General features: G+C 46.3%; 1 protein-coding gene across 4 annotated transcripts in view; it reads right to left on the reverse strand.

Moving 5' to 3' along the window:
• GRK5 (G protein-coupled receptor kinase 5) overlaps positions 1-23,361 on the reverse strand; it is a 207,229-nt gene extending 183,868 nt beyond the window's left edge. For 2 of the 4 annotated variants that reach the window (XM_026494247.4, XM_026494246.4), the window contains exon 1: positions 22,970-23,361. In XM_026494247.4, the coding sequence (XP_026350032.1) occupies positions 22,970-23,021 (52 nt within the window). In that variant the 5' untranslated portion in view covers positions 23,022-23,361. The remainder of the gene's footprint in view (positions 1-22,969) is intronic. The other 2 variants (XM_057308348.1, XM_057308347.1) reach the window with 2 other exon arrangements.
• Positions 23,362-25,179: the final 1,818 nt, after the last annotated feature.

A 25,179-nucleotide genomic window follows, 5' to 3' on the forward strand; every position in this document is an offset into this window, starting at 1 on the left:
AGAAATACACTTTACAGCCAGCTTTGCTGAAACAGATCTATGAGAGATATGATGGGTGGTGGCCTTTTCCCAATAAAAATATACAAGATACAACGAGCATAATGCCCTTAACTAGCTCATAGGCCCCTGTGATTGAGCAAAAACCAGTAACTTGAATAAATAATCCTACAAAACAAAGGCCTATACCCTCCTTCCCAAACTCAAAGCAGGGGAGTGGGCCCCAGGCCCAGCAGAGAAGAAAAACAGGTTTAAGAGTCACATTCCCTTACTTGGTTTACACAACTGAGAAGACACATGATGCTGGGCAAGTTACTTATCCTCTTTAAGCCTCAATTTCCTCATCTGTGAAATGGGATCATGACAGCCCAATCCTAATAGGATCCCTGTAAGGATGAGGAGATAAAGCGTTCTAAGCTGTAGACTGTACATGGAGGTATTAACTTATTTTGTGTAACAGAGAAGGAAGCAGTGAGAAAAGGAACTGCAAAGGGAGGGGGCGCCTGGGTGGTGTGCAACCGACTCTTGATTTCGGCTCAGGTCATGATCTCAAGGTCCTGAGAATGGGCCCCAAGCCTGGCTCTCTCCAAGCTGGGCTTAGAGCCTGCTTAAGATTCTCCCTCTACCTTCTCCCTCTACCTCTCCCCACCTCCACCCCTCCTTATGCTCTGTCTCTTAAAAAAAAAAAAAAAAAAAAAAAGTGCTAAAGGGAAAACCAGTGAGCATGCAGTCAGTCCCTAGCAGAGGGCAAAGCACACCTTCAGTAACCAACACAAAGTTAGCCCTTAATTAAAACAGCTCCCCAGGGTTGAGGCTGGAGGTGATCTGGACGTCCCAGAGGGTGGAAGCAGGGTGTCCCAAGGCAGGTCACCATAATGCCCAACCTCAAATCCTCTGGAAACAGCCGGGCTGGGAGCCCCTATCTGGCTGAGGCTTAAGCCAGTTCCATGCCAGGCCCTGAGGCCTCCTGAATCTTTGCCTGCTTTCCCCTGGCTCCATCCCCTCCTTGTGCTGGTGGAGAGGGACTTTCGCCCTTTCTGACAGAGTGGTGAGAGCTGAGATTGGGGCTGAGCCTGAGGAGGAAAGGGGCCCTTGGGCTCCCAAACTGGGTCACCTCAACTAGCGGTCCGGAGCTGCGCCTTGGGCCCGCAAACCAGCTGGAACTTTACCATAAGCTTCTAATAGCCCTGGGCCATCTGCCAGTCTAAGGAACCTCCTGGAGAGAAGTAGGCTTGGCATGCGGGAGAATCCAGGTGTTCCTAAATTCATCATTCATTCAAAAAGTATTCATTGAGGGGCACCTGGGTGGCTCAGTCGTTAAGCGTCTGCCTTTGCCTCAGGGTGTGATCCCGGAGTCCTGGGATCAGCCCCACATTGGGCTCCTCCACTGGGAGCCTGCTTCTTCCTCTCCCACTCCCCCTGCTGTGTTCCTAATTTCTCTGGCTGTCTCTCTGTGTCAAATAAATAAATAAAATCTTTTTTAAAAAAAGTATTCATTGAGACCTACCGTATACAGGCACATGACAAAGAGCAATAAATAATGAGCACAGGCCCTGTCTTCATGAAGCTTCTAGGCCAACAATAAATCCCAAGTATAACACATTTTCAAAAAGAAAGAAAAAAAAGTGTCAGAAATTACTCAGGCAGATGTTCCGGCACCTTCATATTAATATGATTCATGCCTTTTGTTATTGAACCAATTCACGAGTTTGGGGGAGTTTAAGCAGCCCAAGTGTGTCTTATAATGGGCCCTCAATGAAAAAAAATTGTCACATACTCCCACTCCACAGCATTTGTAACACGTCCAGCCAGCCCACAAACAGTAGTACATTCGGTTTTTCCTTCACCAAGGAAAGAATTTGCATAGATTTTAAAGGTGTGATTTTGTTTTCAAAGCTTATTTCTTTGCTTTAACACTGTCCAATTACTTACGTGTTAGTGAATTCCGGAATATGGTTTTCCAACGATAATAGACAAATCAAGTCACTGTTATTCTCTGTCCACAATGTTCATCCCCCTCCATTTGTTTAATATAAATCTACACATGAAGAACATCACAATTGATGAGAGCCAGATTTAGAAATTACAGTTAACACGCATCCTAGGCTTCCAAAATAATTTTAAGGCACATCAGCATTTCAAATCGTTATCTAAAAAAATAACCTCAAAATATAATTCTGCCTCCTACTGACTGTGGAACTTGGACAGGATTCCTAAACCCTCTGTGCCTCACTTTCTCATTATGAAGTGGGATTAACCAGTTGCACCTACCCCATTGGTCTGTGGTCAGGACTCAATAAAATAAGACAAGTAAAATAAGTATTAACTGCTTCTACTAAAATTTTTGAACACCAATGTAAAGTAGCAGAACATGGCTGTTGAAAGGGTGCGGACACTGGGGCCTCAATGCAAGCCTTGCCTTGTCCATTAATATCGGTGACTTTGGGCACATTAAGGAATCTCTCTCCATTTTTCTCGTCTGCGGGATTGGAATAAGAGCAGCTGTGAGGAGAGCCCTGGTATGCACAAGCACCATATTAAGTTTATAGCCATTTTAATGATGATGAAACCGAGGCTTATCGGAGGTGTTTCCCTCTCTAGGGGAAGCTGTCTATATAACGAGTTTATAGGTATGTCCAGGCTCCCTAAGGGAAAAAGATTTGGGATCAAACCAACTGTGGAGACAGCATCCACTTCCGGGCTCACACACAGCTATTGTTCCTAACACCTTGGGTTTACATTTCCATGGTGACCAGCATGTTTGTTTACTTGTTTCCTGATTTTTTTTTTTTTCTACAGTTGGAGTCCCACAAAGGCAACCAGGTGGGGATTGTATTGTTTATGGCAAACGTCAAAGGCACCTGCCCTATGCTCAGGCAAAGCCTGGGATAAATGCTCTCCAGCCTTCCTTGACTCGGGGCACTTTCTCTCCATCCACATCCCACCCCTCCAGGCCTGTCTTCTTGGGACCTTTAAGGCAGGTGTCCCCTAAAGACATGGCTTCTAATCCTGAATGAGCCAGGGCCCTTTGACTGGTAAGTGTCAAATTATCGGCTCACCCAAACAGGAAGCCCAGGGTGGTGCATCTCGCTCCTAGGCTAGCGGGAGACCAACCATCAATGTGATGAGGAATCTCTCTCTCTCTCTCTCTCTCTCTCTCTCTCTCTCTCTCGCTGCCTTTATTCTCAGGCAACGGCCACCAGTAGCTCCAGGCTTCCCTTCCACCAGCTTGGCAACCCCAGAAGCAGAAAGGAAGCTCTTTCTGGACCATGAATCACATCCTCGTCCCTAAACCCCCTAAACCGGTGGAGGGGAGTCAAAGAAAGCAAGGCTCTGATTGGCCAGGGCTGGATCCCATGCTCACCCATGGAGCCAATGAGAAGTCATCCCCACCTAACCTCATGGACTGAATATGGAAGAGGGGCGGTGCCCCAAAGCAAAAGGGCGGGGCTGTTAGAAGAAGAGGGTGCTGGGCAGGGAAAAAACAAAGCTATCCTCGCCTCCCGCCAGAAAGCTCTCTCCAGCCTCCACAGCTCCGCAATGGCCATCTCTCCTCTCCGTGAGACCCAAACCAGGCCTGCGTCTTTTCCCAGAGCCAGCAACATCTCTTGGCTGCCCTATAGCGTCACCTGGGTTCAAACTGAATAGTTTTATCCTCTCACACATCATGTCCCATCAGGTGCCAAGTTCTGTAGAATCAGCCTCCCCAAAGCCACTCCCACCCACCTCACCCCTCTTTTTTTGCAGGACCACATACTTCTCAGAACCACTGCCCATTTGGCCTCAGCCTCTGCTGCCAGATTCAGTGTCTTCCAGCTCAGCCAGTATCAGCCTCCTCTGCTCAAAAACTCTCAATGGCTCCATTTTGCCTAAAAATGTAATTCCCAACATCTCAGCCTGGTTTCCCCAGAGGCTGGTCCAGGCTTCCTGTTCCATGCTGCCCTACAAGTACTCCATGCTCCAGGCGAACAACTGTCTTCTGCTAGTGGTCCAGTCACCACTGTTGGGCTCTGCCCTCCGCACTCCCAGGAGTCTCTGTCGTCACCACACTCCACGTGGTAACTTCATGCGATGGAATTCCCACCACACTGGCTTTAGGGTCAGATCCAAGCTCCAACACTTACCTGCCTCTTGACCCTGGAAGCACTTTAGCCTCTATGGGTTTGTCATGGGCAAATGACAAGGATACCTAACTTAACAGATTGGAATGAAAAATACATATCTACAAAGCGCCCTTCACAAACCTGGCATGGGGAGGGGGTCTCTTTAATGGTGGCTTCACATCACAGCCACCAGCCTTCATGGCCCAGCCCAAATGCCACCTCTCCATGATGCTTTAAGTGATCTCCCCCCATCATGACTATCTTTATACTTAGAATCTACCTTGTAATGTAGTTGGCCATGCACCTGTCCTTGCCCAACTAGATCAGAACTCCCTGAAAGGGAGGAGCAGTCTCTTTCACCTTTACACTCCGGAATCAACTCTACTAGCGTCATACACCCAGGAGGTGCTTGAATCATATCAGTGAAACGGACTCCAATTTTGTGCATCCCAAAGTACTCCTGCTCATTAGTCATTAGTTTACCAGATAGGGCTGACAGAAATCCAGTACCCACTGAGCACACCCCTGGTTGCAGGATTCCAGACAGTCATGGTGTTTCTCTCATTACCAACCGCCCAGCTTGTCATGTAAGAATCAAAATGCTCACCTCCCACATATGGTTACGTGAGGATAAAAGAAGCAAATGACAGTGGTTACTATTAAAGGGAACACACAGTGCCTGGGGGGTTTCAGATAAACCCCAACCCTGGCCCGGGCACTGGGAAGGTTCCCGTTCTCCATTCTTGGCCCAGACTCCACCTCCAAAATTGTCACCCAGGGGGCTACCGGCTTTATGCACCAAAAGTGACAATAAAGGAACGTAGGCTTTTCCCAAAAATCAAATTCATACTTGAAAGACAAAAATGTGTCACCATTTAGCAGAGTCAAGAAAGTGTACTAGCTGCACTAAGGTATATGTTACAGACTCAGTCAAGCCGGTCAGTCAACAAATGGGTCCATGGAGAAATTTCAAGAATCATTTAAACAAGACGGCCAGAGTAATCTCATGACTTCCCACAGTGAAATGCTAAGTAGGACAACCCTTGGGGAGATCCAGAGGACCTAACATATGCTTTGTTTTTTAAAAAGATTTTATTTCGTTATGCTCTCAGCAAGCAAACTTACATTTCTAAAGCACTAATTGCCGTCCCCCCTTCACCAAATGAAAAAAATCTTGTTTTTTCACTTATATATAACAGGCTCACTATACAAAATCCAGATTATCCCAACTTCTATTCATTCCATGATCATTTCTTCATGTCAATAAGAATAGATCTCCATAATTCTTAATGGCTACATAGGAGCCCATTATTTGAATATGCCAAAATTCATATTATCAATCCTCTACCAATGGTCGCTGAAATTGTTTCCAGCTTCTGTCATAAATACCCTCGACCATTTATAACACTCTGTATAACATTTGTGCACTGTGTTTCTTAAGATGAAATCCTAGAACTGGAATTTCAATTTCAAAGGTTACATAATCTTAAGGCTTTTGATGTATATATTGTCAGACTCCCTGAGAAAGACATCAATTTGCACTCCTATCAGCAAAGGGAGCGTAATGTTTGAAAGAACCTATCTACCCACACTTCCTTATCAATGTGTTACATTTTTGCCATTCTCAGACTCTGCATACACACAAGATTTGGTTTACTGGTGGGTTGAGCATCTTTTCATGTGTAGTGAATCCCTATATAGCACCTCCCTTCTCCCCCTAGAAAGCACCTCTCCACTTACTATCCCCAACCTCTCCAGCTATTACCAGAGCCACCATGTGGTGACAATTTCACCCCTATGGGCTTCAATCCAAGAATCTAAGAATCGATGCCTGCAATCTACCTGAATTATTCCGGAGCGATCCACCAACACAAGACAGGACAGCTGGAGTCATTCCTTAGTTTTTCAAATCAGAATTGGGGAGGAAAAGACCAGTCTCTGTCTACTGGTGCAAGTTGTAAAATGTGAAACCATGAAATGTTCCCCCAACATACAGAGAAAGTAGTGAGGAAACAGGAGGCTGGTACATCAAGCAGCAGATGAAAGATGGAGAGCTCTATTAGTGTTCAAGTTCCGGGTTACGGAGGCCCTCTGGGTCCCTGTACTTCCCACCCTTCCTTGACATACAAGATACCCCAGTTCCCTCCCAGATGAGTTCTCATTTGCCTATCCTAGTTCAAACCGGATTGCTGTCATTTGCAACCAAGACTCCTGCTTAATTAATATAGCTTCTTTCCTAGCTAGTCTTTCGTGAAACACCTCTTCATGGTCTTTGGACATTTCTCTACTGGACATTTCCTCCCTTTGATTGATTTCTATGAGAGTATCTTACAGATTAAGGCTATTTTCCCAGTTTGTCACTCAACTTTCATTTTTGTTATGATCTCTTTTGTCAGAGATTCTTTTTTTTTTTGCACCGTCAACTGCGTTAGCCTTTTTTCTTATGACTGTGCTTCAAAACTATACAAAATATTCACCTATACTTTCTTCTAGAATGTTCATAGATTCGTTCTTTTACAAATCTAAATCTTCAGTGCATCTGTAATTTGTTTAGTTAGCGTAAGGTAGGAATCCAATGTTATATCTTCCCCAATGATTCATTAGCCACTTACCTCAACACCATTTCCTGAGTAAGCCATTCCTTCCCCTTTTATCTGAAATGCTTCCATTACTGTAAACTAGATTTTTACCTACACTTCGGTCTGTATCTGGACATTCTCTTTTATTTGTATTCTTCATTGGGTCTCTGTAATCATGAAGGCATTATCCCCATGTGATGATGACAAAGATACTGAGAAGCTAAGTTACTGGTTTTGCGACCTCAGACAAATTACCAAATCACCAACCCACCTTTTGCCACTTACAGCCATAGAAAACCTAAGGGAAGGAGAACCACCAATCTTCTCAGCATCCTCCTAGACTGTGAAATATGTATAGCCAGTCAAGATAAGGTGGACGTCTAGACCAAACGTTGTGGGCGAATGAAGAAACGGGTCAGGATTTGCCCGGAGCCTACGAGAACGCTCAGCTGTGCCCACTCCCATTCTAACCCCGTGGGTGACAACAGTGTCCCCAACCACAAGCCTTGACAAGTACATAATGCTTATCAACCTCTAACTCCTTGTGGGATATCTCCAAGTCCACACGACAATGTTGTCGTCACTCGTGCCTAGATGGAAAATTCTCACATTTTCTCAACAATATTTACTTATTGTTTTCTTTGGCCAGACAGAGCGCTGTGTATTTTTAAACTTTCCAGGAAGACTGTTTATTAAGATAATACAGTGAAGAGCAATCAAACTGTTTATTTTTGACTTTTGATTTAATTTTCTTTTCTATAATCCACTAAAGAAAATACTAGAATCATGCTTTTGCCTTTCTTAGATTGCAGGCATCAATTAAATTAGCAGCAGTGGGTTTTTTTCCTGTTTGTTTCTATTATACATGGAACCCCTCCCAGCTCTGATTCTTTCCTTGGGGTAATTTTCATTTTAATGTGTAATGGCTGCTCTTCAAATTAACATCAAATCTTATTATGAAGTACCCGTTGAATTACCATCAGTGGAAAATGCACCAGCAAATTCTTGGATCTAGAGGGTGAATAGAGCTCCGGAAAACACCTGGGCAAGGTGTACGTTTATACAGCTCAGAGAGGTCAAGCAATGTGCCAAAGCTCACACAGCATGTTGGTGGCACCTTCTTCCTTTCCCTTCAACCTCTTCATTAGAGGCATCAATAGAGCTTTCAGGGGAATTGAAACATCTTGGGTCGGGACACTTAAGAGCAAGAGAAGATACCAATATTACCTTGAAAAGAAAGAAAGTGGGTGTCTTGACCCCAGTTGGGGAAGTTATTAAATGGCTATGTCCTTGAGCTTTGCCAGATGTGAGCAATACAATCTTCCCAGCTGCTAACAGATTCTGATCCTCGGCTGAATATGTCGGTTACTTGAATATGATGTCCAAGGAGAGCACTGAGCTGGGAGTCCAGAGGCCAGGGTTCTGGTTTCAATTTTATAGTGGGAATCACAGTTGTCTTCTAATATTAGAAGGGCTCCAGCTGCTCTTTCTGCCCATGGGTCCTGCCCCCATGCTATAATAAAACAACTTTCGGGGCACGTGGGTGTCTCAGTCGGTTAAGCGTCTACCTTCAGCTCAGGGCGTGATCCCAGAGTCCTGGGATCGAGCCCCGCATCGGGCTCCTCCGCTTGGAGCCTGCTTCTTCCTCTCCCACTTCCCCTGCTTGTGTTCCCTCTCTCGCTGGCTGCCAATCTCTCTGTCAAATAAATAAATAAAATCTTTAAAAAAAAAAAAAGCTTCTGCCTTCGGTTCAAGTCATGATCCCAGTGTCCTGGGATTGAGCCCCATGTCTGGCTCCTTGCTCGGCAGGGAGCCTGCTTCCCCCTCTCCCACTGCTCACGCTCTCTCTCTCTCTCTGTTTTGCGCGCACGCGCACGCAAATAAATAAATAAAATCTTAAAAACAAAACAAAACAAACACCTTTCTGCACTGGAGGGAAAAAAAGGACACCCCCCCTCCCCAGCAAAGTGTGGTGCATTTCTTCTGGAGGCCTCCAAAGAGCAGAACCAGGACCTAATGGACCAGGCGTACCTGGGCTTGACTGCAGATTCAGGTTTACCATCAGCATTTGGTGAGGCCCAGGGAGATATAAGGAAAGAAAGTAATCTGAATCCCAGCCCTCGGGGAGGTTGCAATTTAGTGGGTAAAGCAAGAAGCCTAGCTAATAAATATTTTTCTTACTTCAGCAGGTTTTTTTTTTTTTGTTTGTTTGTTTGTTTGTTTGTTTGTTTGTTTTCAGCAGTTTAAAACAGGATGGGCTGCTTGAGAGAGGTATGAGTTCCCCAACCCTAGAAAGATTTGAGCAGAGGACAGAAACCAGCTCCCAGGGAAGGTGCAGAGTCCTATTTGGAGAGCCGGGTTGGAGGGGAGGCTCAACATCATCTCGGGAGAGAGTCAAAAAATCTTCAGAGCAGTGGTTCCCCTGACTGGCTGATCCTCGGGGAGTTTTTAAAATAGAAATTCCTAGGTACGGTCCATGAGCTTCTGATTCAGATCACGGGTAGGGCTTTTTCTTATGGGTTGAATTGTGTGTCCACATCCCCCCCCAGAAAAAGATATATTGAAACCCTAACCTCAGAATGTGACCTTATTTGGAAGTAGGGTCTTTACAGAGGTGATTAAGTTAAAATGAGGTCAGTTTCTAACGTACATAAATGTTGAATCACTATGTTGTACACCTGAAACTAATATAATATTGTATATCAACTACACTTCAATTAAAAAATTTTTTGAAGTTAAAATGAGGTCATTAGGCTGGGCCCTAATCCAGTTTGACTGGTGTCTTTATAAAAAGGGGAAATCTGGACACAGGCAGGCAGGCGCAGAGGGCAGACCGTGTGAAGAGAGGCAGGGAGAGGACAGACATCTATCAGCGAGGAATGCCTGAAGCTACCAGAAGCAAGGAGAGAGGCCTGGAACAGATCCTTCCCTAGCACCTCCAGAGGGAGTGTGGCCTGCCCACCACTTGATTTTGACTTCTGGCCTCCAGAACTGTGAGACAATAAATTTCTGTGGTTCTAAGCTGCCCATGTTGTGGTACTTTGTAGCCCTGCGGAACAACGCAGCCCGAGAGTGAGCCTCAGAGCTGCCCCCCGCCTCGGGGCAGTCCTGGCCTGGGGACCAGTCCTCCATTAGAGACTGCCTCCTCTCTGGCACCGCTCTCCGCATGGGCTTCGTTTGATCCTCGGACCCCTTCTCTGGGGAAGAAAGGAACTCCCAGAGATGACAGTGAGTCCACGACCTTGTCCAGACTAATCATCCAATTAACAGGCAGCCTTTCCCCGTTGGGTCCACTCTGCTGGTCCAGTCTGGTTCAGGCAGCAGCGAGCACTAGAGTGTGAGCCAACACATCTACAGATGCCTCCAGGAAGAAAATGCCACTCTCCCCTCCAACGATTATGAAAATACTGAAGACCCAAGGCCTTGGGCGCTGCCCTCATGCCAAGCTTCTCTTGGAGGAAGACAGAGAGGGGAGGCAGGGCCAGTGACTTGTTTTTGTATCAGACCGTTTTTATTTGTGCTTTTGATCCTCAAGGGGGGACTCCTAGAACCCTCGCCGAGGTAAATCACATGCAAACCTTCAGTCAAAGTAGCTACTGGAGGAAGAACCCACAGAATTCCACAGAGGAGAATGCTGTACGAGATAAAAGACACACGCGTCAGATTGAGGGGAACTCCCAACGAGAGCACACGCAGCACCTTTGAGGGAATGAGGAAAGAGCATGACTACCCCAAGACACATTTACAGATCTACCGCCTCCGTGAGCTAAGTGGCACTTCCCTGCCCAGACGGGCAGGTCCACAGACGGGAACAGATGCCCTGGATTAGCCCCAGAGGCGAAGGAGGAGAAGTAGGTCCTTGCTGTGTGCCCTTGGAAAAGCGCTTCACCTCTCTGAGCTTGATTTCTTTCTTTCTCAAACCGAAAGAAAAAGATGAAGAAGGAGGACTGGCCAAGTCTAGGTTGTGGGGATGCTCAAAGGAGATACATACCAGAACATTCTTACGAAGCTGTGGGCTTGTTATCTGAGTCTGTTCCCTGCTCCCTGCCGGGCCCACAAATGCAAAACCCAGGGACAATGACATGGTCATTGTCAAGGAAAGTCTTTGACTGAACTCGATTTCCCTATTCCAAACTTTGAATACCACAGAAAAGATGACTGCGTTCTCAGAGGTGAGGGGTGTTACATCCCCAAGGTTTCAAAAACGTCTTCTCACACGTCCTCCTATGTATCATGCTCCTTTCTCATGAGAAAATGTATTTGTACATCCCTAGGGCCACTTAACTCCACTTTAGAAATTATTACTAATTTTCCCAGAGCAGACAGTGGGGAAGAGCGTGGGGAAATGCTATCAGGCAGATACCACCATACGGGGGGAAAAAACAACCAAATCTTAAAATAAGTATATCAAGATGTTACACGACGTACAGGATAGTCCTCTGCTGTTCACGATATATTTAAAAACTGTAAAACCTCGGGGCCTGGGGTAGGTTAGTTGAGTTGAGCGGTTGAGCGTCTGACTCTTGATCTCAGCTCAGGTCTCGATCTCAGGGTCATGAGTTCAAGCCCTGCATTGGGCTCCGCGCTGGGCATGAAGCCTACTTCATAAAAATAAATAAACAATTAAATAAATTGTAAAACCTAATTGGCCCACACTAGGGGCTTGGTTAACTACACGATTAAACCAGCCCAGGACAAATGAAAAACACAGACCCCTTTGGAACCAGATAACCCCTCAGGATTATGCTAGAAGACACCCAGCATTTCACTGAAATGACACTCAGTTTCCAAAGTGCCTCACAATTTTTTCCCGACACTCATCCATTTCAGGGGAAACTAGAAACATTGATATGGGGAAGCCCTACAATGCACTGTTGACTGAAAACAGCTGCAGAACACCGTGCATACAGTCTGCCATTTGGGTAGAATGGACGCGTATGCTCACACAGGCATAGACACAGATCTGGAAAAAGGTCCCCCTAAATGCAGAAATGCAGACAGTAACTGTCTCTGAGGGGTAGGGCTGGTAGCCAGGACACTTGGGAAGAGAGAGATTTTCACTTTCTTCTTGCCTGTTTTGCATTGCTGTTTGAATTTCCTTTAGCAAACAGGTAGATTACCTGGGGAAAAATTTTTTTAGTCTTAAAAATTAGATAGAATGATTCCATTTTAGTTGTGAGTCACAGCTGCACACTGGATTCTTTTTCAAATGTCTCGTGTATGTCAGTACTGACGTTCCCATAGCTGGTGAGGTTGTGGAGGGCGGCAGCCGTGACGGGGCAGAAAGAGGGTCAGGCGTGGAGATGGGGCTGGGTGCTGGGTCCAGGCTCTGGGGCTAGCAGAGTACTCAATGGTAAGTCATTCACCCCTCCTAGCCTCCAATTCTTCATCTACAAGAATGGGGGAGAATAAAACATACTCACAGGATTATAAAGATCAACTAAAACAATGGACACAAAGGACTTTACCATTTCTAAGTGATTCTTCTAGAAAAATGGAAGACTCCATTGTTCACACTTTCCTCCTGTCAGAACCTGCCACGGTGCCAAATACACAGTAAGTATGCACTAAATGCTGGATTTATGACACTGGGCACGATGCAGAAGCCAACCCGGGGCTATGCCCATCAGAATTTTGCTTCCGGGGAGCCCCCAAGCTCTCCTATTGAAGGCAGATATTCAGAGCACAGGGGCCCACACCCCGGGTGAACGGAACAATGAGCAGACACAGGTTCACTTTTAAACACTTGCCCAAGAAGAATCTGACTCTCAAATCCTTGACCCCCTCGCGTTCATTCCTGAGATGTTTTTAAGCTGCCAGAAAAGACTAGTGAGAATACCAGTCACCAAGATACAAAAGCATCAGCCACCCAGCAGTTAGCAAAATGTCAGCTGAGAAGTATACATGCAGCGGACCCGGAAACTAGCCCGCACCTTCGTAACCCGTGGAACCACTGAGGAAATCAGGTTTGTCCTTCTTTAATTTATATTCTGTTATATGTTATAGAGAATTAAGCTTTAATTTTAAAAATCCCTCTAATTGGATACTACTGATGGGAAGACATCTGGGGCAAATATCTAGGCTCGGTGCATTCCTTCCCAAGCCATGGTTAGTGGTCTGCAGAACGAGCGTGCGGCACAATAACCATTGGTTGCTAATTATTATATATCACAGGGTTTGGCATCATCCATAAAGCCCCGTCACGCTGGCCTCTTCCTCTCCAGAGAGGATTACAGAATTGACTGTTTAGAAATTTTTTTTTCTCCAAGTTAACATACATTTTCCTTGTCTTAATTGGATCCAGCCTCTTTGCCCATAAGCAGAAAGGCAATTTTTCTATAACGATTGCGTCCTTCGCATGGCAGGCCCACAGCCTTCCCTAGGTCTGGAGGGATCACTGGCTTCCTATTTTCTTTCCATTTGCTCAGCCTCATTCTAGTCGTGATGTGAAAAACATGTGAAGATTTGTGTCCTAAGGTGCCTTCGATTTAGCCAAAAAAGGTATGATGTTACCGGCATGAGACATCTCCTCCAACCCACACAGAGCCTCAGAATTCGGGAGAACTGTTTGCCCCAAATGTTTTGGTCTAATGCAAATATTTATTTCTTCCAAAACAAGTAAAACAAACCACTTCCAAATTGGGGATGGGGGTGGGGGAGTTTGCCAGACATTTTTCACAGTGAAGACAAACATTTGGGAAACATTTTCCAATTTGCCCTATACCCTTAGTTAATCTTTCTTAACCGCATTGAATCATTTCCTAATTTACCATCTACTGTGACATCAAGGCCATTTCTTGAAGATCTTACTTACTTTCTCTGCTTTGCCCCTCTCCTCCATGGAACTTAGACACAGCATCAATCAAGCGTTTCTTGAACACGCCCGGCACATGGCCTCTGACAGACACCCTCCCTCCTCCGTGACTTAGAGGCTTAGAGATAGGGGCCCACGGCATGAGGCTTGAGAAAAGTTGGATCTTGAGACATCCTTTGCCAGTCAAGTCTGGGACCCAATTCTTTGTCCCCACCCCACCCCCTAGTTTTCCTAGAGCTTGGAGTTCCTTCTCACAGACGTTATCTGAACATCCCCGCGAGCTCTTCCTGAATGCATTCACACACCACATTAAGATGAAGCAGGGCACATTTCTGCATCAGCCATTACAAAGCTGTTTTTCCTGGGCCATTTGTTGACCCTTCCAGCTTGTTTTCATTTCACAAGTGGTGTAAAGCCTTTGCCAAGATGGAATTCCATTTTCAAATGAGGTTTCACAAGACCTTTTATCAGATAGGCAGACCGATTACACTGGCTGGGTTCTCTCGAGCCTGTAGTTGGCTGTCCTTCACCCCTCTTCTCTTCCTGAAGTGGTTAAGTTAGGAGGTTCGCCTTCTCTGCAGGAGCAGATCAAAGGCTTGCGTTCCTGTCCCCTCATCACCAGGCAGTGACATCATGCTGCCTCCTCTCCAGCACCTCAAGTTTGACAGGGACCCCCAGGAAGAGACTTCTTCAGCTGGCAAAGATTCTCGAAAAATAAAGGGGCTAAATTGACGCAACATGTACACACACACATACACACACACACACACACAGGTTAATATGGCTTCTGAATGCAATGTCTATCAGCTTACCACTGAAAAATGGAAAAGGGTTAACACTGAGAAGCTTACATTCTCTCTGGGATGGAGAGGGGGACACCCTGCAATCTGGCAGAGGACTCGGTCTGGTGGGTTCCCCCACCTCTCCCACCCTAGCCCGCTTCTTTTTAATTCAGTAAAGAAAACTGCAGACACCTGAGCACACACCATCAGGCAGAGGGACTTCAAGGCAAGGGGCTCCCAGGGGGAAGCAAGCACCCAAGGAAGGGGGGTGACCTGCACATGCTAAGCTGATGCCAGCAGGAACTGACCTGCCCAGCGCCCATCTAGTGGCTCTGCCAAGGAAAAGGAGTAGCATACTGCCAATGACATGTCCCCACCCCCACCCATCTGGTTTAACGCCCTGTCCCTCAGGGGCAATTCTGTGGCTTCTCAAGATTCTCTCCGAGCCCTGCCAGGAGGAGATGCCAAGAGGCTGACCTTCTCTTTTGATGTGTTAGTATGTGTGAGGGATGAGGGCGGGGGCAGGGAGAAGAGGATACAGATAGAATGCCAGGAATGGGGCTCCAAAGGATCATAGCCACCACGCATGCCTGCAGATATCCCCCCTCCTCAATCACAGATTCATTTGAGTTGATAAACAGTTCTACTTTTTTTTTAGATTTTTATTTATTTTTTATTTATTTATTTATTTATTTATTTGAGAAAGAACATGAGTGCAGGAGAGGAGCAGAAGGAGAGGGAGAAGCAGACTCCCTGCTGAGCAGGGAGCCCAACACGGGGCTTGATCCCAGGACCCAGGAATCACAACCTGAGCCAAAGGCAGATGCTTAACCAACTGAGCCACCCAGGGGGCCCCAACGGTTCTACTTTAAAATGGAAACACCTGACGTGAGGATTCACCTATTAGTAGTCAGTCACTCACAACCTAGTAAGAATTACCGCAACCAATGGCTCTCAAATTGGCATTGACCTGAAATCAGGATCCGTGAGGACAATTACACTCCCATTACACCCCTTTTCCAGGAAATGTGACAGAGACCCTCTTTCTCTTCCATAATTGCAACCTCATGGGCATTTACATTTAGAAACCATACTGCCCTGGGCAATAGGTTTGTTTCTTGGCTTATATTACATGGGAGGGGAAAGATTTCTTTTGGAACATTGAAGGACTTTGGAGGATCACTCCAGGGAAGTCCACAGTTCACGTGACTTCCTTTCATCTCCGTCTCCCTATATGCGAAACCAGGGTAATCTCTATTGCGGCAAGTGGACACCAGACCGGTAGACCAACTGAGAAGGCCAGGTGCAGCCAAGGCTCTGGCTGCCCCGTGGGCCTCCACCACTTCACAACACGGGAATCATCTTATCTGTTTATCTCAGTTTCTTTTGCTTTCTGCACATTCCCCGGAAGTTGTCCTTTGAGGTTCATTTCATTGTTGCCTTTTAAAAAAAGATTGATACTCCACAGATTACAAATTCCTAGAGATCAGGCAGGCCCTGTGGAAATTAGCCTAATTTATTACGGACTTCTGTCAGGAGGATGTTACCAGTTGACTCTTTGGCACAACTTCAAATAGAGTTCCTTGCTTCAGACAGCAACTAACTGTTTTATTGTTTCAAATGCTTATGCCACTTTCTAAGTGTGCTCTAACTGGGTTATTCTTAAAATCTTCCAAACCTCACAGGAAACAGTTTTTAAGGAGAAATCATTCTAAAGTGGATACAAAGATGGTGTGTTTTTGACATCTTTCTTAATTTTATTTCAATCTGTCCTGTTCAGAAGAAATGGAAAGTCTTAAAATTATTTTACCTATTTTCGCCCTCATTTTAAAACACCTTTCTGAAGTCCATAGAAAGAGTTGGGCTGTTCTTGTTTGTTTCCTTCCTTCTGTGGATTTACTGTACACACGATGTTTTTTTCTTAATAAAATCACTGTTTTAAAATATCCTCACATCAGGAGTTTCAAGAAGGAACACAAGGCTCTGTCTGTATCTATAATACACACTTAATTTGAATCAGGAAAGTCAGTTGCTCATACTAGGCAAATTTCCCAAAAAGATAAGAAAAAAAGAAAAAATATGGCTGGTTCACCACCACCACCAATATTCTATGAGTGTCCCTGAACTAAATTTGTCTCCAAAGTGACTCAGTCCTAATCCCTCATCCCCCAGCTCCCCTCCCTGCCTCTGTCTCTTTCCCTCTCTCTTCTCCACACCCTCCCCATTTCTCCCTCTTCCCCTCCTTTCCCTCCCCACTGTTCTCATGTCAGAAGTTAGGGGGTTATCACCCTCTTCTTCGAGTGACTGTGTAGAACTCTAGAGCAGCTATGTCCAAATGAGCTTCCTGCAATGCTGGGAATGTTCTATATCTGTGCAGCTCAACAAGGTAGCCACTAGCCGCATGTGGCTACTGAGCACTTGAAACGTGGTTAGCATGCCCAAGGAACTGAATTTTTAATTTTAATTCATTAAAATATAAATAGCACATGCAGCTAGTGGCTACCATGTTGGACAGCAGACCAGTTTAGAGTCCTAGACACCTTTAACCCTTCCAGGTCATTCCAGGTAACAGGCTGCAGCAGAGGACATGCTCAAACCAATCCCAACAAAAAGCCAGAAAGGAAGGTGGCCTCCATCATCTTCACTCCAGAACTGCGGCCCATCAACCCCACCCAGGCCACTGCCCTAGAAAGACCTCCAAAGTTCTACCCAGAAGGCACCCCGGCACACCAGATCTCCTCTTGTCATTTCTCAACCAAATGGTCCTCTTGCCCTTGTTTTTAGTGTTTTCCATTTGTAGGAGCTGACCTTCATAAAAACACAATGTCTTGGAAAATTAGCAGTTGTCTTCCACATTTCAGGCCTATCCCTCAAGTATGACCTTTGAATCCTATTTTGATCCCTCGGGCTATTTTCCAAGTTCTAGGAACAGCAAAGTCAATACGGTCACCCAGCTAAGCAGGTCACACCACCATCAACTTCAGCTTTGGGAGGTTGGGGGGTATCTAGTTCTACCCATATCTGATTTACCAGTTTAAATCCATCTGTCCACCCACCTCCAGCAGCATCTCTGTAAGTCTGACGTCCTCCCACAGGGCCCTTCAACAACCAAATGTTGAATGAATGAGTGAATGAATGAATGAATGAATGATTTCACCCTTGTAAGAATCCCCAGAAGACAATTTAAGAATGGTTTTCTCTAAATGAGAAACTGGGGAGGAGGGTGGTATGGTCTAGTTGGGAGGTAACTGCCTTCTTTTTAAAACATAGCATGATGGATACAAAGTGGAGTGGGTCCTCCAGTGTTTGGATGGTACCAAACAGAACAACAAGGTCTTCACCCCAAAAAGATCAGTCTTAAGAAGCTTCATTTATTGATTAAAATTTTTTCAGCCTTTAGGATATTTTTAAATAAAATTTTTCACTGAAGTAATACAGAATGTGTTTTAAAGTTGAAATCACTCTGATTATCTAAGCCCGCACAACCCATTTTAATCATTTTTAAATCACATCTTAAAACTCTTTATCTTCACTATTCTACTTTGGTGTGAGGTGTGGGGGTGGGGGGAGCAGGACTGGAGAAACTCTTGGTTTCTTTCTTTTTTTCTTTTCTTTTTTTTTTTTAAGATTTATTTATTTGAGAGAGAGAGCAGGAGTCAGGGGAGAGGCGGAGGGAGAGAATCTCCAGCAGACTCCCCACTGAGCTCAGAGCCCGATGAAGGGCTCCAGTCCATGATCCCGAGATCATGACCTGAGCAGAAACCAAGAGTAGGACACTTAACCAACAGAGCCCCCCAGGTGCCCCTCCTGATTTCCTTTTCTGTAGGGTCACCTGTTTGTGGTCACTGGCTATGGTGCTCTCAAGTTTCTGCTCAGTTGCATGGTCAACTGTGGTAATACCCTTTTGTAACCATAAGGCTGTTTTTATTTCAAAAAATGTCTAGATATTATAATGCTATATCTTGAGTCACAAATACCTTGGCAACAAATATGAACTTTAAATATTGCCCACAGGGGCTTCTGGGTGGCTCAATCGGTTAAGGTTCAGACTCTTGATCTCAGCTCAGGTGTTGATCTCAGGGTCGTGGGTTCAAGCCCCACTTTGGGCTGCACACTGGGCGTGGAGCCTACTTAAAAATTTTTAAAAATAAAATAAAATAAAAATAAATATTGCCCACAGTCCTGGATGGTTTCCCAAGAACACTGGAAGTTCCCACGTATGGGTTGAATAGCCCTTGGTAAGGGTGGATTTGGTTGTATATTGGGCCCTTTCCTGAATCCACTTAGAGATTACTGAAGTCTTCAGCCCAGACCCAAAGGCTTTCATTTATCAAGCCACTACAAGAGTTACAGCTTCCGAAGACATCATTTAAACGAGGATTAGTTTGGGGACTAGAAGAGTTTGGGCACTTTGGAGTTTAGAATCTGACAAGCAGCAGCTAAGCTGCTGAAAGGTAAGAGTCCTGTGGGCATTTATCTGATGATTTTTAAAATAGGCTGCTGGATTAATTAAAATCATCACTTGAAATCTTTCTGTAAGAGAGCAAGGCCTTCCGAAAACATTGCTTTTGGTTTCTCTACCTCAAAGCCATCAGTACTGAAAAGAAACTTAGGGAAAATGAAAGGCCGTTGCATTTAACGGCATTGTACTTAACAGGCTGAGCGGCTTCCTGCTGGGGGAACCACCACCTCCTGCACAGGGAGACTGAAGGGAGAAGTATGCCTGCCTGCCGGGGGCAGTGAGGAGGCTGTAAGCTTCAGAGACATTCCAATGTTCTAATAATGAAATATACTGACGTGCTGGTTTCATCATCATGAACTAAGGGGTGTGAGGGAAAGACGGAAGGGAGCATGGGCTTTCAGCCCTGCTGTGGAATGCTGAGTCTGTCCTGGCAGAGCCTGCCCCTCACCGGCTGGATGTAGGTTCCCTCCCTTCTCTTACCATCCCTAGCTTCTGCCTGTACGGAGCGTCACCTTTTCCCAGGCCCCTAATCTTGATCACTGGGGAGATCCAGGCCAAAAAGCCACAGTTATCTGAGAGAAAATTTCCTATATATTCTGCTCCTTGGCAATTGTGACCAATGGCCAAGTCATTACGTTTCTGACTTCTGGGTTCCTGTGCTCAGTGCCTGCTAGGGTCGTGCTTCGGGAAAATGTGATCGATATTCCCTCTGTCATCTTTATTGATCAGATTCGGCTACAGCTAGCCTGTGAAGAACGGTGAGCCCTTGCAAAACTGCTTCTCACCACAGTTCACTCAAGAGTGAGGCAAGAGATCTAGAATATGAGAAAAACATAAAAACCTTTACTGCAACAATAAAACCAAAAGAAACACATAAAACACACTCTGAAAACACTCTTTCTCACTATTATTTCGACACCAGCTTGCTTGCCAATTTTCTGAGATTCTAAAATGTAGATAGATAGTTAGTCTGGGTCTCTTTTCATCAAATGCTTAATCACTAAATTCATTTCCATAAATTGGCATGAATTCAGTTTCAACTTCTTTTTTTTTTCCTTAACCACTTTTTAGGAGAGTAATCTAAAGTTCCTAAGAGTGATCAAGTCAATGTTTTCTCATGAGACCAAGACAAATAAACAGCCCACAAGATACATTCGGGTGGTTTAAAATTCTGAAACTAGATTATCCAGATCTATCTTTTCTTATTTCAAAACAACTTTCACAAAGGTGCGATTTGTTCGCTACGTTTTATAATCACTTACAATGGCTCATTTTACTCTAATCCACTTACAGATTTCCTATTTTATTGATATATTCATGTTTTCCCTTTATAGATTTTATTATGGTAAGGATCTGAATTTACAGTGAACTAAGAAGCCATCTGCCTTTAAGAATGCATAACAATAACCAAAGATAGGCCCCAGAATTACCCACCAACATGAACAACTACAATTTCCTTTACAGCATTTGCAAAGTGCGTCTGTCTTTCTTCAAGGCCTGTTTCTCTATTGTTTGGGACAAATGTGACTTTTACTTGAAAGCCACATTTTAAATTGTTTACAGTGTATTTTGTTAAGTGAACTAAATTAAATTTCACATACGCCCATTATATTTCTCATCTGTGACCTTTCATAAGAGCCTTCAAGTAAGAAGGACTTTTAAACATTCTAAACAACTCAGATTATTAGGGATACTATAAATTTTATGTTAGATGTTTCACTAAACTGACTGAAATTTTCATTTCTGAATATTTGCATAATGGGATTTGGGGGGGAATTCCTTAATTTAAAAGAATGACTTCAAGAATATGATAACTGAGAAGAGAAAAATAAATTGCTTTTGTTTCTAAAACCTTCCACACTAACTAGAATATATGTGCTCAAATCTTTAATACAGACCCAATAAGAAGAAAGTGGAAGCACATAAAATCAGGGATTCTCTTTAAACGTAAGAAAGACAGGAGAAACGCAAATTTTAACAATGAAGTTTCCATGTCAGTGATTAATTTTTCTCATTCATTTGTCAGTCTCTCCCTTTTCTTACAGACAAGGCCCTCTCCATTTCAAACACATCGTCCAGAGCTATTTTCTCACCATGAAATGACTCCTAAACTCTCCAAGAGAATTTGAAAAGACTTTCAAAGGCAAAGGAAGTGAAAGGCACATTCTCCAGCACTTTTAATCACTGTAATTCGGTCATTCCATAGAAGCTTCCAGCCTGCAGTTCTCTTCCCTAAAGCTCCAAAAAAACCAATTTGTTAACCTGCCAAACAAAAATATCAGGCGGTGAAAAAAAAAAAAAAAACAAAACTAGAAAGACCAATTTGGGAGAGAAAATTGATAACACTTTGCCAACTCCAAGCAAAACATTTTAAAAGAAGCAACCAAATGCTGAGAGAAGAAAAAAGCACGCCCCAGGCAAACGAACGTGTAGAGCAGCGAATCTAAGGAACACAATTCCTCCTTAGAGGAGTAACCAGTGAAACTTGCAAAGCCTCCAGCACCATCATATCCAGTGATTTCCCAAGAAATAATTTCAGAATGGAGGGAGGGTGGAAAACTTTCCCAGCCCCCAAGCCCTAAGATGTACAACCATGTCCCACCACTAGGTGGCGGTTGCAAAAGCTGCGAGCGGGGGGCTGTTTTCTCCGCTCCTTTACCTCTCGGACGCACAGCCCAGTCCGGGGGAGAGACCACTCGTCCCCACCTTGATCCAGTTCGCTAAAATGGCAGGGTAGGTAGAAAGAAAAAAGCTCAAGCCTTAGAAACCTGAAGTCCCCAAGGAAAAGCCACTCCTACAAATCTGTTCACACCAAAGCTGAGCAAGGGAGGGGGAACGACCTGCATATTTTAAACTCTGCTGGGGTTTTCAAAGCAAACCTTCCAGGCGGCTGCTTTAGAGCGACAAATGACGACGAAATTACGACGTGAACGCTGGGTTGAGTTACTGGGCTGTGCATCACCCACCCGCACAGCGTGTACAGAGCCACAAGGTGATGGAACTGGCTGGGTAAACATGAATCGTTTTATTGCTAGCCAGAAATTCTTCCTTCATTCATCAAAGTGGGTGAATGAAAATATTAAGTAGGTAAGGCATTTTCGTGGACTGCTCCCTGAGTCGCCCTCTGAAGTCAAGACCTTACTTAGCTGCCTTCTACCTTGGGTGTCAAATAAAGCCTCCTCCCATGAAAGGGAAAAACCACTTCCCCTTTTTGTAAAACGGCTGCATGCCAGAGCTCAAATCTTGGCAAAAGAGATGTTACATAAATTCCAGGTGTTCCTAAATATGTATGTTTACACGTAATCATTTTAGGAAGCATCTAAGTTTCTGGGCCACTTTTTCTTTTCTTTCTCTCACTCTCTCTTTTTTTTTTTTTTTTCGTCTCAGGGAAGAGTCAAAATGTGTGTTTACAGCTTTGACTTAAGCTCTTACCCACTTCGTTTTGACGATATTTCCTGCCAGCTAAATGCAGGAAATCTAATAATTTGCACCCAAAACGCATGTAAGCACCCAGCACACTTACCTTTCTTAACTGAACCTAGATCAGACAATTCAGTTATCTCTTCCTCCCATCACCAAAGGGGAAAAAACCCAACTCCGAAATTCTGAATTATTTTCTAGGTGATTTGTACAGCCATGTCTCCGGTAATTCTACGAACGGGCTAATTTCTTAACATCTTACTTTGCCTTTAAAAGGCTTCCTTCCACACGACGGGATTTCCCTAAGAAACATTCCCAGCGGATGGTTTCCAGCAATAGCCTATATCAACTCAGCCTGCGCAAGCAAAGACTTGGCTTCTGCTAATTCCACCCCCTACAACCGCCCCAACACACACACCAATTCACACTCACAGAACCATCCCGGGCCGACTCGAAAAGCTATTTTGTTTGCATGTTTGCCCATCTCTTCCTGAATGAATGCTTTTCCAACTGACCTTTCAACAGCTGCCGAGATGGCACGGTCTGTAAGGTTAGAGCCGGAAACTAAGGGAGATTTTAGCATCCTAATCCCTGCAACCTCGACGTTTCTCCTTCTCTACCCAAGTCCAGATTCTCTGAGCCCAAGGGCAGGACCCCTGAAGCGTCTGCAGAGCAGCTCTCCGAGGTGTCCTGCTCGAGACCAACTCACTGCGGGCATCCTGCACACGCACAGCCCCTGCCTACACGCCGCCCGACACCCGCACCCCGGCCCGCGGCTAATACGCCAGGCACGCACCAGCCCTGCCTCTTACCTTCCCTGGCTTTCAGCAAGACCGTGTTGGCCACGATGTTTTCCAGCTCCATTGACAGTCGGCGGTCAGCGAGGGAGCCTGCCGGCGGGGCTGTCAGCTGCTGGGGGTGCTGCCGCTGCTGCTGCCGCTACTCGGGCTGCCGCTGCTGCCGCCGGAGCCGGGAGCCGGGAGCGAGCAGCCCGCCTTGCCTACCGCATTATTCCTGCTCTTATCCCTCGGAGTTTTCCCCCTCTGCAAAGAGGAGCCGCCGCCGCCGCTTCTTCCTCCCTCTGTGTCCCCCCTCCCCCCTCCCTCAACAGTCTCCCCCCCACCCCCCACCCTCCGCGTTTCTCTGTCACTCCATTCTCCACCCCTCCGGCTCCCTCGGATGCTTTAATGCCTCGGATGCTTCTGCCTCCCCTCCGTCCCTCCCGGGGGTGTGGTACTAGCAGGCTCGGGTGGTCGCAATGCGCAGGCGCCAGGCGGACCGCGCCTCCTGCATCGGCGCTCGTGGCGCGGGGCCTGGTGGGACTTGTAGTCCTGCGGGCGCGCCGCCCTGGAGCCGGAGTGGCGCGCGGCTGCCGGAGTCGGAAACCTGCCCCGGGACTCGCAGCCAGACTGAAGGCGGGCGCGGCACGGGGAGGCTAGGGGCGCCGGGCTGCGAGGGGCAGCGGGTGAATCAAAAGCGGCCGGCCGAGCCGGAGCCCCCAGTCCCGGGGCCGAGTTCCCTCTGGCCCGTTTCCCGCCTTGCCGAGAGCTGGGATAGCGAAGTCCACAGGCCACGGAGGCGGCGGGCGAAGCGCCGCGTTCGGGCAGGAGCCGGTGTGGGTCCTGGCCGCCCCTCGGGGCGTGCTTGGGTGGGAGGAAGGACAGCCCGGCAGCCTGCACACGCTGAGGCCGGCCAGTGTGCGCCGTCTCACACGCACACGCGCCGGGACGCTGACAAAGGTGTACTTTGTTTCCTCCGAGGGCGCGAAGGGGTCTGCGAGTCGGCGGCGACCCGGCGCTGGTGGCCGCGTTGGTGACCGCGCGGTCCGAGCGCCCCCTGGTGGCCGCGGGGTGGCTGCGCGGCGGCGGGTCCACGCGGACCGCGCCCCCCCGAGTTCGGGACCGCCCCCGCGCGCCTGGCGGGCACTCGGAGGATCTGGGCGTGGGAAGAAGCTCGTTCTGCTAATAAAGTGCCTTCCGGCAACCCGGGCCCGTAAATTCACGACCCTCATTACAGTCAAACATTCCGATTTATAAGAAGGTAACACGGAATCGCCCAAGTCGGCTGTGGAGAGCGGCAATGAGTAACAGCGCGGAGCCCGTTTTGGAAAAACGTTTTCAAATTACGTGTTTATTTATCTTGGGGCTCTGAGCGCCTTTCCGCAGTATGCTCAGAACATGAGATTTTAGATCTACTCTCTGCCTCTCCTCCTTGCTTTCTTTGAAGGTCCCACTCCTAGAAAATGGGCCCTCGGTCACCCATGGTCTGCGAGTCCTACGGGCTGGGGGAGGGGCGGCTGGCCCCAAGGAACAATGAGGCCTTTGCCTCCTCTGCATCCTGCGGGCCGGATATCCGCTCAGAAGCCGGCCCTGGGCCTTCTCTGCCAAAAAGGAGGAAACCTTCTGTCCCTGGGGCTGCCAGGAAGTGGCAGGGAGGTGCCGGGAGAAACGGAGAACAATTACTACACATCGGAGAATGTACAGAAATTAACAGACTTTCGAAGCCTTGGAAGCCAGAATGGTTGCAGATTTTAACAGAACAGAATTGTCTTATTCCTGATGCCATATACTCACCACCACCACCACCACTTCCTGGTGTGTGGATTTGGGTCAGTGGGTCTCCCTGGTCCTCATTTATCTCATCTGCAGAATGGGGACAATCACAGTTTGCCTGTCAGAAGGCAGGAAGCTGAGCAGATGACTTTTTAGGAATCTTCCACTCCAGGAATAACTGTCCTAAGCAGCCCAGGCTTAGTCTTAGCTATATATCCACATGCCCAGAGCCCTAACTTATAATGATAGGGTATTTCTCAGAGAGACTCCTAGAGCTGGCAGCATTTCAGAGCTCACCAACTATAATGGTCACTTGCCACTTACTGGTAGCCTAAGGCCTGTTTAGCCCAAAGTTTCTGTGGCTCACATTAAAGCAAAACAAAACAAAAGTTGAATGCCTTTAGATGGTTTGTGCTGCATGGCAGCGTTCTCAAACTTTTATGTGCGTATATATCACCTAGGGATCTTGT

The sequence above is a fragment of the Ursus arctos genome, unplaced genomic scaffold (assembly GCF_023065955.2).
Source record: "Ursus arctos isolate Adak ecotype North America unplaced genomic scaffold, UrsArc2.0 scaffold_7, whole genome shotgun sequence".
In the NCBI taxonomy this organism is placed as follows: Eukaryota; Metazoa; Chordata; class Mammalia; order Carnivora; family Ursidae; genus Ursus; species Ursus arctos.